Consider the following 15809-nt stretch of genomic DNA (forward strand, 5'->3'; position numbering starts at 1 on the left):
TCTGATGTCCCCAGAGTGTGTATGTGAAGTTTTATCTCAAAATACCCAACAGATAATTTTTTTATAGCTTGTTGAAATTGCCACTTTTAGGGTATGAGCCAAAACTCGACGTTTTTATGTTTGTCCCTTTAAATGCAAATGAGCTGGTGCTCCCACCTCCCTTTTCAGAAGAGGGCGGAGCTTCAAGAGCTCATGCTCCGGCATACCGGTGTTACGGTTTTACTGGTGGTGACCGTGTTACTGACTTCATATTGCTTCCAAATGCAATTTTTAACTACCACATTCCTATTTACGATCATTCTGGTAGCACGTGAAGGCAGCATCAGTGAAAACAGGCAGAGACAATGGTAGCTTTAGCAACATTAGCCTTACAGAGAGCCAAGAAGCTCTTTTGGAAAACAAAATATGACGCGTGATGCTTACTTTGTCTGGAGTCTGGACGTTTGCGCACAAAGCGTTGGTATCGATCCCTCTTTCAGAAGCAATCTTTGCACAACTCCTGTGCTGAACTGACCCTCATTTGTGAGGCAGTCCAGCGTAAAATGATTAGCACAAACATATAGGACTTTTCCGTTTTTTTCTGAGACATTTCCTTCGAAAATTTAATTTAACCACTGTGTCCTCAGCGGTCTATGGAGACTCCTATGTTCGTTGGTGCATCCCAACACACGACACTTGTAATGGCTCTTTGGCGCTGATATTGTATCTCCAGCAGCTACAGCAAGAAAACAGTAATGGCGGACCGCTGCTTCTCACTCAGGGCTGTGTATATGCTAATAGGGCAGAGAGCGTCACAAATGGGCGGGACTTCCCCGAGTATGACGTCATAGTGAGAAATCTGGAACTGCTAGTTTGGAGAGACTGTTTATGATTTATTGGGATTATAAAACAATGAGTGGGTGGATTTTTACCATTATAGGCTGGTTGTTTTCACACACTGCGGCCACACAACTGTGTTCAACCACCTTATAAAAGTGATTTTTGCATTCTATGGTATGTTCGTTGGTGCATCCCAACACAGGACACTTGTAATGGCTCTTTGGAGCTGACATTGTATCTCCAGCAGCTATAGCAAGAAAAAAGTAATGGCGGACTGCTGCTTCTCACTCAGGGCTGTATCTATGCTAATAGGGCAGAGATCATCACAAATGGGCGGGACTTTCCCCCCGAGTATGACATCATAGTAGGGAGAAATCTGGAACCGCTCGTTTGGAGAGACCGTTTATGATTTATTGAGATTATAAAAAAATGAGCGGGTGAATTTTTACCATTATAGGCTGGTTGTTTTCACACACTGACTGCGGCCACACAACTGTGTTCAACCACCTTATAAAAGTGATTTTTGCATTCTATGGAAAATAAGAAAAAATAGACATTTTTTTATTCTTAAGGATGTTTTGTGAATCCGGCTCTAGAAAATCATAGAGACTTTGGGCTGTTTGGATTCGGGCCAGAAAGCAACCCTCAGAACAACCTAGTAGTGCTGGGCGGTATGACAAAAAATTTATATCACGGTATTTTTCAAAATTAGACCGTTTTCATGGTATATGACGGTGTTTTTTTTTTTCATGCATGACCGGGTGTTAACCATATTTTCTACTGATTGAGAAAGGAAATACTGCAGTATATTGACTTAGAATGCCCTATTTTACTGTCATGATGAGAGAATATTGTCAAAAAATACCACACTAAATAGTGACTAAACACGACCCCTTTTAATACATGTTAACCAGGAGTCACTCTCATTTATAATCGCGGCATCATCTGATAAAATCAACATGAATCTACACTAAAGAGCAGCTATGCGGTTGTTTTGGCTATATTACTTTTTTGTCTCATGCAGCGCACTGCCTGCGTCTGAGTAACAAACTAAAAAAAAAAAAAAAGTGCATGTGATATGAACTACGCTCATATTTATAATTCCAAATGATCAGTAAGCGACAAATGGGACACCTTTCAAACAGTGTCGCGTTCCGAACGTTGTTTAAGCGACATTCTTAATATTCTTAGTATTGCGGTATTTTAAAAATGCATATCATAACAAAAATAAACACCGGTATTCGGGTATGAACCGTATACCGCCCAGCACTACAACCTAGTAACCGCCTAGAAACACCCTAGCAACTGCACGACAAGAACCTAGCATTAATTTGTGTCTGTGACTTTTTCACAGGCAGATGTCACTTGTATTTTATTGAAAATGTATTATTATTAAAAATAAATTAAATTGAATTAAACATTAAAAATAATTATAAATAAGTAAAAAATTAAATATTTGTTTATCTTTTTAAACTACCCTGAAAAAAAGAAAAATTAAGAAATATTCTTTTTCTGTGTTTCTGAGCATAATGAGTGTGAGAATGCATGCTGGTGACATGGTGGGCATAAACAATGTCTGGACAGTGTGGCCAGCTAGGTCACCGGAAATGTGACGTAAACGCAATGAAGGCAAAGGGGAAAACAATCCCAAGAGCCCCTTCTTTTTCGTATCCTGCTGCTCTGGCTGTTTACAAACCATTCCTCCCATGTTGATTACTTTGATTAATTTTTTTAAAATAATTGAATTATTTGAACGATATGCTGATGAATTCATCAAATTGATCACAATTAATTGCATGTATCAGTATTGTGATATGAAAAACTCCAGTTGGATATTATTGCGGCAAAGAAGAGTAAATCACTGAAGAGATATTTAAAAAAAAAAAAAAAGTGTCTTAAGGACTCAATGTATTTTTTCTTTTATTTCAGATCATTGAACATAAGCTTAAAGGTACAGTATGTAATATTGACAACCAGTGGTTGAAATGGGTACTGCAGTCCAGATTCAAAATATCGTAGCGTTGTTTTTCCCGCTCACTGCTCCTCAGACGCGATGCTCACACGGGTTGCCAGATTGAGGACACGCAACAGGTACGATCGTAAATGACAATGGAAGTTGACCAGCTGTACACTGTGAGTTGATTTATCTGCATTTTAATATGCCTCTGGTCAAAGTGTTTGTTTGTTTGTTTGTTTATTTATTTATTTATATAGCACAGTTTAATGCAACACCAGGTTGCCCAAAGTGCTTCACAATATCACAATAAAATTACATAAAAACAAGCATAGTCTCAAATAACAACACAAATCACATAAAAACATGGATACAATTTAAAATAACTAAACCTGCATCACAACAACTCCTCATTAGTCTTTAAAAGATGTGCTTTTAACACAGCTTTGAAAACCGGTAGTGAATTAACGGATCTAATACTATGAGGGAGGTCATTCCACAGTTTTGGACCAGCTCTCGAAAAATAGTGTTTTTTAGATGGATGCTGAGGCGTTTTAGGTCAGGTAGAATCGGTTTGTTTGCTGGCTTCCATGGATGTGATACGCTGTGTTTTCCACCAACTGACGACCCAGGGTGTCAAAAAAATCATTTTGGGTAAATTGGCAATGGGCGGAATCACCCAGACCAAAACAAAGACAACCCGACACGGAACACACATTTCAAAGCAGAATTACTGGCTGTAGCATTGTTTTTCGGAGAACAAAACATGTGAACTTAGCATGTTTCTTAAATATCTGCAAATGTATTATGGTATTTTTTATGCTTAGTACTGTCAAAAAATTATATACAGCACCTTTAACACTGGCTTTTAGTCCCCAGTGATCCAAGTTTGTTGGTCTGGCCAAGGTAGACCTTTAAAGGTCCCATGGCATGAAAATGTCACTTTATGAGGTTTTTTAATATTTTTAATATGAACATTAATATGAGTTCCCCTAGCCTGCCTATGGTCCCCCAGTGGCTAGAAATGGCGATAGGTGTAAACCGAGCCCTGGGTATCCTGCTTCTCCTTTGAGAAAATGAAAGCTCAGATGGCCCAATCCGGAATCTTCCCTTTATGTCGTCATACGGGGAAAGGTTACCTCCCCTTTCTCTGCTTTGCCCGCCCAGAGAATTTGGCCCGCCCATGAGAAAATAAGCTACTACCGTGCGAGGCGAGCGCAATATTTTTTTTTCCTCGAGAGACATCATGGCTTGCAAACGAGCGAAGCATGGCAGTTGCCCCGCCTCTCTCCTCCTCATTAGCATTTAAAGCTACAGACACAGAAATGGCACGTCCTAAGGAAAGCTCATTGTGGGACTGGCTCGTAGTGGCTGAAATTCTGCACCAAGGCTGAATTTCGGGAAAGAGACTTCAGATACAGTACTAGGGACCACTTAGGTCTATATAAAAGCATCTAAAAAGCAGCATGTCATGGGACCTTTAACACTAGACTCATTTGCGCATCTTTGTGTTGTGCCTCACTGTTTTTCAGCATCTCACGTCATGAACACCTTTTTTAAGTTGTTCTGTGAAGTTAAAAGTAGTGAACTTTGAAAAACATGTCGCGCTCTGTTGCATTCAGTTTGATTCAGCTGTTTTCATATGCAATAACATGGTTGCGCTTGATAAGTTTGGCAAGGTTAGTTGCATGCGCACTCAAAAAGGAGGAATTATTAATTGTGTAAATGATGTATTGTTATTTTTTGTAATAATTAATTGCACAAAACTCAATTCAAGCTCAAATTTAAATGTAAAGATATGGTGTTATCGACCCCACCTCAACGTCTTATTTAAGTTTTGCTTTAACTACCAGACCTGTCACGCCTAAAACCTTGAAGTCAAATTTCATATCTGCATGTGAATGGTGTGTGTGTGTATAAGAAAGTGGTCACTAAGGCAGGGCAGGGTTTCCTGTTTCTGTGAATAAGCCCACTGCCTGTCTGCTTCCCGCACTCTTTATTTTTGTGTCTTGTTATAAAGAAGTTCCCATGCTTGTTCGAAGTATTCGTGCCGTGTTGTTTGCACACTCGTCGAGTCATGAGGAGGAAGCAGGCATGAGGTTTGCGTTTTCTCTGATTCAGCAAAATTACGTGTATGAAATCAGTTTCTGAGATTCTGTATCATCTGGGCACTGCTTTTATTATCACGACCCTACAGTACAGGAAACTCGCTTTGTGTGTCGAGCTTCCAAAGACCCCAGCCGGGGAATTAGATGTTGCAAATGTAATGGACTTAAAGTTGAATTGGAATACAAAGCAAGGAAATTACACCAGTGCACTAAGTTGAAGAAGTGTTTGGCTTGAATGATGATTCTGAACGGGGGGTGTGTGTGTATGTTTGAGACAGTGTTAATAGAGCAGTGGATTTGGAGCGGTTTCTTCTGTCCATGATATGTGTTAAATTATACAGACATATTGGCTTTTTTTCTTCTTTTTTTTTGGCATAAGGATTAAAAAAATGATTTTTGATTTAAAAAAGGATGAAGAATAGAAAAAATAGAAAAAGTATTTAAATAATTTTCATTAGTGATTCAAAATGGACTTTTCATCAGAAATTTCAAAACAAGTGCAGTTTTATGAAACAGTGTTAATCTGTGGTTTATTTTCACATTATAAGAATAACTGCCTTATCAGAGAATTGAGGCAGAAAATGTTCTATGCTGTAAAAAAGGCTATGTCGATTAGCAATGGATTATAAATACACTTAATTTTTATGAAAATACCCAAGATGGCTTGAAGAACACAGATGAACTATACATTGTCGAGTGTTTAGTGTCTTCTTGTTTCATCATTCAAAACGTTTTTACATTCTTTTTATTCAGTTACAGTGATAGCTGGATGCTTTTGTCCATATTACAGATTTCCTGGAGCGCCATGAGTTCTGTTACTTCTGCTCTTGCATATGTGGAGTTTCTGTGAGAGGGCGCCATCCGGCTTCCAGTATGAATGACATTACATGTGTTTATAGTGCTCAATAATGGCCAATGCATCCTATTTTGGGAAAAATAGAAAAAAGTAATACTTCTCTCAAAGGAAATTTAAAGTAGACATGATAATCTATGTTTTTCTCCAGTGTACAGAAGTGTACAGGAGTTTTGTGTGTGTGTGTTTTAAAAATCGCATCGTAAATCACAAAAAACAAGCCATCCAAAAACCAAAAACCATGGTTAAAAAAAACAAGGTATGTATTGAACCGTGGGCTAACTTTATTGTTGCATCCCTAATATATATATATATAATGACTAAAACAATCAGGACACCTTAGCAACCACATAGCAATGGCATGGTAACCAACCACAGCAGCCAATCACAGTGATAACACATTCAAATGTTAGAGAATTGCAAATATTAGTTATTTACAATGTTTTTAATGCAGTTTTTTAGTCATATGATTTTACCTCGAGTTTTGTATAGCACGAAGATGCATTTGTACTGATGCCAGACTTAGTGACTGTTCATACAGAACATGTTTTTGCATTCCACTGAACTGCTTTTCCATTGTTTTCCATGTAAACATAAGCTACATGGACGTCTTTAACCGTTGCACTCACATCTTGCATCATTTGCAGTGTCTTTCGCATGATACAGCGTTCTAAAAAGTACGCTGCTCAAGTTAAAAGTTCAACTTTTAAAAAACGCATGCGTTTTTTCCAAATACAAATAGAAAATAGGCAAATGAATTGTAATTTTCATTTGAAAAATATTTAATTCAATGGATTGTCAAAAACATTAGCGTTATCACATGATTATTTAATATATAAAACAATTTGAGGTCGATTTACATAAAATAACTATATTATGGATTATGCTGTTAATTTAGGCCTAAATCCTATCTAAGACTTATATTTAGGCCCAGAAAGAGCATTACCAGGGTAGTTAAGACTACAAATGTAGAGTATTAGGAGAGAGGAAAAGATAAGTGAGTGAAATGAATAAGCTAATGGCATGAAACAGGAAATGGGTTAAAAGTATGAGAACAATGAAGTGGCTGCGCGAGTATGTAGAGGTTTAAAGATGGGAGAAATAGTGCAGTGAGGATGAAATGAAAGCAGAATGATGGAAGTATTACAAGAACGGGAATTTAACATGCATGCATGTGAGGGATGAGGAAGGGGCAGAGAGACGGCCGGAGAGGAAGTGATGTTAGTCTGTTTGGAGGTTGCTGAGTCATTAGTGGGCCGGATGATCACTGATAGAACGAACACCCAGGGGCCAGCGCAGGGGGCGGGACCCCGTCACACGGCATGTGCTCTGAACAACAGCATGAGTGCGCGTGGCGAGAGCATGCGCTCCGCAGGATGTCCCGTGCTGTAAACACCATGTATGTCACGAATTCTGCTGAAAACATCAGCGCATGACTTTGGTTAGGTGCTAGTCTGATGCTGGTTGACCAAGAAAGTCTTGTTGGTTGGTTGAAATAGAACATGATTGCATGATTTTCCAAACCTGTAAATAGAACATTATTGCATGATTTTCCAAACACATTGCAATGACAAGAGGGTATATAAATGATGCCAATATCTTCCAAAGAAAAATGTTTTTTCCTCAAAAAACAAAAAAAACAATTGATTTAGGGTTTCGTTTGATTTTGATTTCATGCCTCAAACCAAAACCAAACTGGTTTTGCAGTGATTAGAGGGTATATCAATTTTTTCTGTCCGTTACACTGCCCTACATCTTACATTTTTAGATACAAAAATACATTTTGTGTGAATGGCTCTCCACATTTGCTCTGAATAATCTTGATTTTCGGTTTGCGCCCATAAAGTTCAAAAATACAAATGGAAAATAACCTGTAATTTTCATTTGTGAATTCTAGAGATGCACCGATTGCAATTTTCTTGGCCGATTCCGATTTCTGATTTTTTGTTAGTGTGATCTGCCGATACCGATTTTTGCCGATTCCTATTTTCTTTCTAAGAACTATAATTGACAGCATATACAAACAAAAATCTACTTTTCTTCAATGCAAAGTTTTATTTTCATAAAAAAACACGAGTAAAAAGACAGTAATAAAATAAGAACAAATAAAAAAAATTGCAAACAACAGCACAAATACATGCAATAGAATAAAGAGAGCTATGAAACTAAGTTTTTCAGGTTAAGTAAGTTTTTATTCAGTTAAGAAATACTACAGAAATTAATCAAATGTAAAATAACACATCCAGTGTTATTTTACATTTGATTAATTTCTGTAGTATTTCTTAACTGAATAAAAACTTACTTAACCTGAAAAACTTAGTTTCATAGCTCTCTTTATTCTATTGCATTTATTTGTGGTTTTAGCGCAGTTAGCCACTCATTTTGGTATTTGTGGCTCACAAGCTATTTGAGACTGAGCGCGGATATAGATATACTAATATAGATCAGTGGTGGTGCCCGTGCGTTTGGTATAAGCGCGAAACCTGCGGGAATGACTAAAATAATGCACAATACAAGCACTATTTAACCGGAGCGAATGAGACGTGTGTGAGAGAGAAGGGGTCGTCGGAGAGAAGAGAGCGAGAATGCGCAGCTGACGTTATTGCCTGTGCCGCTGGTAACAAAACAGATAGGCTCGAAATCTGAAAAGTGAGACTGACCGGCCGATCATGAGGAAAATCGGCCGATTCCGATCCCTGGCCGATCGATCGGTGCATCTCTAGTGAATTCATTTAATGAATTACCACAAAATTGGCTTTACCACATGATTATTTAATATATAAAACCATTTCAGGTTGACTTCCATCAAAAATGAGGATTGTGGTATATAATGTTGTAAATTAAAATTTGCATTTTTGAGCAAACCATTCCTTTAAGCAAGTTAGGAAGCCTTGTGTCCAAACCACCACACCAGCAAAACATCTCAAAGACGTTTGCGATCAGTTTTGCTTGTCTTGTCAAAAAAGAACTTTGCACACCAAAGAAAACAGCTAAATGTGTGATAGGTGTTCCTCTCCTTGTGTAGGTTAATGCTTCCTGTCACCCAATAAGAGAGCAAAGAGCATGTGGTGCCATCTATAGAATGGGCCCCTCATCTTTTTTTTTCTCTCTGAATATGCAAGTGTTGTGGTTTTTCTGATCTATTGCTTTTTTCATGTACTAAACCTTCATTTTGTCATGCTTCAGGGCTTCCAACAGAACTTTAAGAACGCATTTACTTCTCACGCAGAGTTAAACGTTCACAGGCATCCGAGATGGCCACGCACTGGTAAATGAGAATGTGGGGAATGAGAATGGGGAGATTGGTTCCAGTTGTGTCGCAATACATCTGGTGAAGCTCGGCACCCATGTGCTGATTTTTTTTTTTTGAGCTTCAAACGAAAATGTCCCCTGGCTGCAAATGGCGTCTGTGATCTGATTCTGAAGGTGGTTTGCTCCACCCGTCGGTGACTCGTATCAGATGCCTTTGACACTTTCAACTTCCTCAGTCTTCCTCTTTACATCAAAGATGTCCTTACAGATAAGCAGCATGAGCGATATTAGTCACTCTCTTCCTGTACTGGAGAGCTGAATGAGTGAGTGAGTAAAAGTGAAGAATCTGTATCGTGCCAGTTGAGTTCAAGAGATGTCGTCAGCAATGTGGTGATGAGCTAAACTGATACGCTTTGTTAGTGTTCATAGAAAGTTGGATTCATTGAACAGTTTCGGTACACAGATTCCTACATCAGTAGATGTGCAGTGTAAACAAAGAGATAGATTGTTCACACTCACTAGAATAATGAAGTTTTATATGATAAGATATGAAAACCAATCTCTATAACACAATATATAGAATTTATTCTAATTAAAAACAGGATAGGATGCTGATGGGAGTAGAATGGGGAGTTCTGCAAGTGATTTACTGACAATGCTCAAAATAAAGAAGCAAGCAGAGCCAATGATAATAAATTCGTGTAATCTACTAGCAGCACAGGTGCAAATTGTTAAGACATGCTTTCTCCAGTAAAATACCAGTAAGTTGATCACTGCAAACCTTACTAAATCATGCTGTGTGATTCATTTAAATACTCTCCTCCCATAAATTTTGCTCTTGAAAGGGAAACTCCTACAAATGCATATGCAATAAGGTCAGCTGCAAAAATGAATGTCCACGCCTTTTCAGCGCTAATTTTTTTAACGTCAAAAGAGGGTTTGCGCTGGCGCAAGCATCTGGCCCTAAGTTCTTCGACGCCCCTCAACTTGGCTAAAATTTCATTTGAATCAAGCTCAATTGAATTGATTGTGGTGTTTGCATGAAGACTTTTAAATCCTATTTAGCCATCAATCCAATTATAAACATATTATTAGTTTGCATATAAGCAATGAATAACATTAATGAATAACGTATGGTTGTTTTGCTACTGCAAATTACTTTCAGTATTAATATGCAGCACCCATAGAGTCCATGTGTTAACCTTTGCTTGAACATACTGAATTAGCTTCAAAATAAGGCTTAAATGAAGTGTGAACTTGATAATTTTATTATTAACTTGAGGCAGTGCTATATTGTGAACGCAGCCATACATAATATACTTTAGTTGACGCAGTTAGGGTTGCAAAGGGGTGGTGAATTTCTGGAAATTTTTCTAAAGTTTCTGAAAACTTCCAAAAAATCCTGGAAAGTTTCCAGGAATTTACTAGAAATGTTCTGCCTCTTTGCAACCCTAGACACAATATAGCACAGTTTCATAATTTATTGCTTATTGATGCAATTTTTGATGTTGTTCATTTGTTGTTCGCAGTGATTCCCTGCTGTGCTGGTTACTGCAATGAATGGTAACACTGTCCAGCAGACCACGAGCACTGCACCGTTCGTAGCACCTCCTTGTGGATGGAGGGAGTTCTGCGAGTTGCATGCCAGCACCACAGCCCGAGAACTTGCCCAGCACTACCGGCGCTTCGTCAGAGAGCGGCCGGTGCAGGATGTGGTCCCGCCGGAAAGTTTCTCGAAGCAGTTCAGCGCCCTCTTCCAGCACCACTTCAGCAGCGAGGTGGCTAAAGATGCAGAACCTGCCCCACGTCTGCCGCCACCACCACCCTTACTGCCCATGACTGCCCGCTTACGCATCACTTCCTTCTCAGGGGTGCTGGACTACCGGGAGACCGTGCGGCCAGGAGTGACTCCGCTAGTTGCCGTGTTGGCACCCAAACCAGATGCCGCCGGCGTCCCTAGGGAACAGGAGCAGTTGCTGCGCTGCTCTCCTGCAGACACTACACATAGAACGCGGCATCATAGCCAGGAAGATGAACACCCGGAGCGGAGGACCGGGTCTGAACAATATTCTCCCCCTTTGTTTCCCTTTCCTTCCCGTAGTGACATAACCCACTTTTCCGTCAGGGGCATTCGAGAAAGCGTATGCCGATTCTTTAAAAAATCCCTGCAACTTGACGAATCCTCAAGTGGTTTCCCAAGGGAGGATTCGATCAAAGGGGCCGGACCCTCGGCGAGTGTTGAATGCAGCTCTCAAACCCCACCTCAGACTGTGCAGGTACCCGCCCATCGCACCTCGCAGAAGGGTGCGCGGTGGGAACGATGGAATCCGTTGCGAACTGTGAGACGGAGGCAAGAGACAGGAAGTGTTTGTAAAGAGGGGCAGCTGAGGTACCTGGAGGTGGATGACACTATCTCAGACACATCCCCGCATTGGTTGCGCTGCCGCCTGCAGGTCAGGAGGATCAACGAACAAACCACTAGTGAGAGGTACCAGCTGGAGCTCTATGACCCACCTAAGGTAAGGTGAACTTTCGAGATCTTTCAAGAGTGACTTCTACTATTGTTTTTGGCCTGATTTGATCGTTGTATTTCTCAGAGTTGGTAGTACTTGTTGGCTTATAATAGCTTGGTATATTGGTCAGATCTTTTAGTTTAGATTAGCCTATTTTTTGAAGTACGGCTGAAACGATTAGTCAACATTATCGACAACGTCGACAATAAAAAATTGTCGACAAATATTTTTGTTGTGTAGTAGTCGTTTGATCTCATATGACCTAATGTAAGAGTATGCAATAATGCGGTTTGACCAGTGTGGCGCTGTAGTGCAAGACTGTAATTCAGCCCTCCTGGATGCAATTCAAGAGAAGAAGACACAGCGCTTCAGTTCAGAGCAAACGCAGCCGAACCTGAAGCTGCTAAGCTGCGCTTGGATGAATGTGTAAATATATGTTGCGCGCTTTCCTCTCAATAATGAAATAAACACAACAAAAACTGACAGCGGTGAGAAAGCAGCAGTTAAGAACACATCTGATTACAGCGATGTGGATGTTGACATCACGTTTTATAGTACTTTATGCAATAGATTAAATCAAGCAGCTTTACAGTATTAAACATGAAAAGCCATAGTCAGTGTAGCTTTCAGTTAGAATTACAACTTGATTTTCTGTTATAAAGCAGTTCTCCAGTGTGGAGCTAGCTAATGATAAAATCTTTTTATTAGTGGGGGAAAAAATTAATTAAAGCGATTGTTTGGTTTGTAAAGATCAAAGCTTGATCTAGCTCAGGACTGTTTTAATTATCATAACCCTATAAGGTATTTTAAGAGAGATTATGTTGTGAATACAATAGTTTATCCAAAAATAAAACGTCTCATCACTAGGCCTGTCGCGATAATTAAATAACCGTCTAATTGTTTCAGACAACCGCGACTATTGTGCTTTTTATACGGCACAAGGGGGAGTCCTACACCAAAAGAAACCGAAAAGCACCAGTTTGGTTTTCATGCACTGTATAGCCTATATCATCTGAAGCCATTCCATATCTTAATGTGAGGGACATAATTATATTTACATTGTTAAATGTAAGTTTACAGAAATTATGTAATGATGTAAATATAATTCCTTCTGCTGCGATTCTCCGCTCAGCATTCAAACAGCATGTCACGTTCTGTTATGACAGTCAGCACGGTAAAACTCTCTCTTCAAGATGATATATTCCCATTATAGTAATTGATGTGTTGATAAAGGTCTGGGGATTCGCATAAAATGACATCTTGCTGGAGTTCATTGCTCTCTCATTTCTCTTCTCTTTGTTTGTACCATGTGGAGTGCAGTGCACTGTGACTTATGTTGCTTCAAGCACATCATTCTGCACCCTAGATGTGCATAAGCGCTGCGACTCCATGTTGCTTCAAGTGCACCTTTCTGCACTCTAGATGTGCATAAGAGCTTTGTGCCGCTCTGTTTGAAGTGCTTCACATTATCAAAGTTTTGCACACAAAAAGATTATTAGAAGCTTTTATTTTTCTCATGATTTCTATCTTATTTTCATGAATGTATTTTGTAAGAATACAAATAGTTAACAGAATAAACATGTTTAAATTGTATAATGTGCACCAAAGATTTTTTTCAAGATATTGTTTTTGCTGTTAAATTATACAGTCAGCTAGTTTAATTTCATAGCTTGTATATTTTTATTCAAATGTAGTTTTTCTCTGTAATGAGGAAGTGAGTATTTAGTGGATTGTTTAACAAAAGGTTTAAAAAAAGAGTGACCATTAGTTCCACAAACACAGTATTGATATTCTGTAGTGGTGTAAAAAAAAAATAGCGCTGGTGTTGGATCGGTATTGGCCGATTCTTAGAATTTTGAATACTCTATGTAATCTTACACTGCAAAATAATAATTCAAAAAACATTAAACGATAACATCATAATTATTTACTGAACTCTTAAAATAATCACAATTATATTATGAAAGCCATAAAAAACAGACAATTAGCCTAATCGTGATAATCGGCATAATCGCCAAAGCCCTAAAACAGACAATTAATCGCAAAAACTGTGACTATTTTTAGACAATTAATCGTCAGCCAAATTTCATAATCATGACAGCCCTACTCATCACATACTGTACCTTTATTTTGTTTCTTATCCATATGACTTACAGAAGAAGAAATTAGGCAGAATGATGTGTCAGCTTTTCATATACCTAATTAAATGGTGAATGAGAGAGTTTCTCTGTCATCCCATTTTGTGTGCCAAATATATTTATTTGTATAAATTAATTGTATAATAATTGTAATTACATAATATGATTCTCAAAAGCTGAAATGATTACCTTTATTTGCTAGAATATGTATAACTCAATATTTTAACTAATTGCAAAAGCTGAATATTCAAATTATACTGATGAATCAGTGAAATAATCGATGATTAGTTGATTAATCTTTCTAATAATCGTTAGATTAATCGATTATTAAAATAATCGTTTGTTGCAGCCCTATTTTGAAGGAGGTCAACTAGCCTATTTAAAACTTGGCAAAGTAATTCAAATGGAAATTTGGAAAATTCTGTAATCATTTACATTAATATATGGCACATTAGGATGTGTTGCATGAATTTTGACGTCAATGACAAATCACCCAATTAGATTTGTTAATTTTGGTATGGAATCTGGTGTGTCTTGTCTTGAAGCATTATATTTATATACATAAAATGAGATTCAAGAGCTACATTGTTTTAGTTAATAAAAATTTCAATTTCATTCAGATATATTCAAATATGTCTCGTCTATGGAATGATATTCTGGACAATATTCAAAAGTAGGGCTGCACGATAAATCGCATGAGATATTTAACGCGCATCTTGTCAGAAAGCCGGTTCTGTAATCAGTGGTAAATCTCCATCACCTGCGGGCTTTCACATTGAGCAGCATTAACTACACAGAGCCGTTGTTCACCGACGAGCTGTGCAAAAAATCGCGCGAATATGAACGTGGTTTTGCGCACCTTGCCTGTGAACAACGGCTCTGTGTAGTCAATGCTGCTCAATGTGAAAGCCCGCAGGTGATGGAGATTTACCGCTGATTACAGAACCGGCTTTACTCATAAGATGCGTGTTAAATATCGCATGCGATTTATCGTGCAGCCCTATTCAAAAGGAATTGCAAATTGTATTTGCAATTGCATTTTCAATTTGTCGACGCATACATTGTGACATAATGCAAACGCAATTGCAAATCGCACATTTGTATTTCCATTTTCTTTTCCGTGTATGTAACATGTCTGCCGAATTTTAAATGGAAACGCAAAGTCCATTTGCAATTGCATTTCCAATGTCTTACGAGTTGTGACCCTGTCATTTTGGAATAACAATAGAAAATCACTCATTTGCTATTTCACTTTCTCCACGTCCTGCTTCAACCCTCACAAAATTCAAATGGAATTGCAATCTCCTTTGCACTTGTATTTCCAATGCCTGACACAGTCAACTGTCAATCAGTCTTAGCCAAAGAGTATGCCATGCCCACTAGTACTGATGGAAAACCAAGCACTGTTTTGATTTTTATTAATTTCTATGAGGAAAATAGGGACAAATATCCAATAGATTTGTCTATTTTTGCAAAAAAAAAGTCGTAAAACTGTTAGTGTAGTTGATGAGTTCTTCACGTTCTATTAGTTCTACAGCTTCAGTTTCGGAACTTTCACGCTTAGTAACACATACAACACATACAGCACCACAGTGCAACACCACTTTCAAACAGTGTCGCGTTCCGAACGTTGTTTAAGTGACATATACCGGTATTGCGGTATTTTCAAAATTCATATCATAACAAAAATAAACACCGGTATTCGGTATGAACCGGTATACCGCCCAGCACTAGTTTATATCTGGCAATTGTTTATCTCGCAATTCTGAGTTTATATCTTGCAATTCTGTTTATATCTCGCAAGTCTTTTTGTATCTCACAATTCTGAGTTTATATCTCACAATTCTTTTTGTATCTCACAATTCTGTTTATATCGCACAATTCTGTTTATATCTTGCATTTCTGTGTTTATATCTCGCAATTCAGTTTATATCTCACAATTATTTTTGTATCACAATTCTGTGTTTATATCTCACAATTCTGTTTATATCTTGCATTTCTGTGTTTATATCTCGCAATTGTTTATCTCACAATTCTGAGTTTATATCTCACAATGCAGTTTATATCTCACAATGCAGTTTATATCTCACAGTTCTGTTTGTATCTCACAATTCTGTTTGTATCTCACAATTCTGTTTATATCTCACAATTCTGTTTATATCTTGCAATTCT

The 15809-nt window shown here is 38.2% G+C and overlaps 1 protein-coding gene across 1 annotated transcript in view; it reads left to right on the plus strand.

The window, feature by feature from the left end:
• The window catches only part of LOC107667373 (SH2B adapter protein 3), a 62666-nt gene that overhangs the window by 11904 nt on the left and 34953 nt on the right, over positions 1-15809 (plus strand). The window contains 1 exon segment of the mRNA XM_016459023.1: positions 10516-11505. Within this exon segment, the coding sequence (XP_016314509.1) occupies positions 10543-11505 (963 nt within the window). The 5' untranslated portion in view covers positions 10516-10542.

The sequence above is a fragment of the Sinocyclocheilus anshuiensis genome, unplaced genomic scaffold, assembly GCF_001515605.1.
Source record: "Sinocyclocheilus anshuiensis isolate Anshui unplaced genomic scaffold, SAMN03320099.WGS_v1.1 scaffold373, whole genome shotgun sequence".
In the NCBI taxonomy this organism is placed as follows: domain Eukaryota; kingdom Metazoa; phylum Chordata; class Actinopteri; order Cypriniformes; family Cyprinidae; genus Sinocyclocheilus; species Sinocyclocheilus anshuiensis.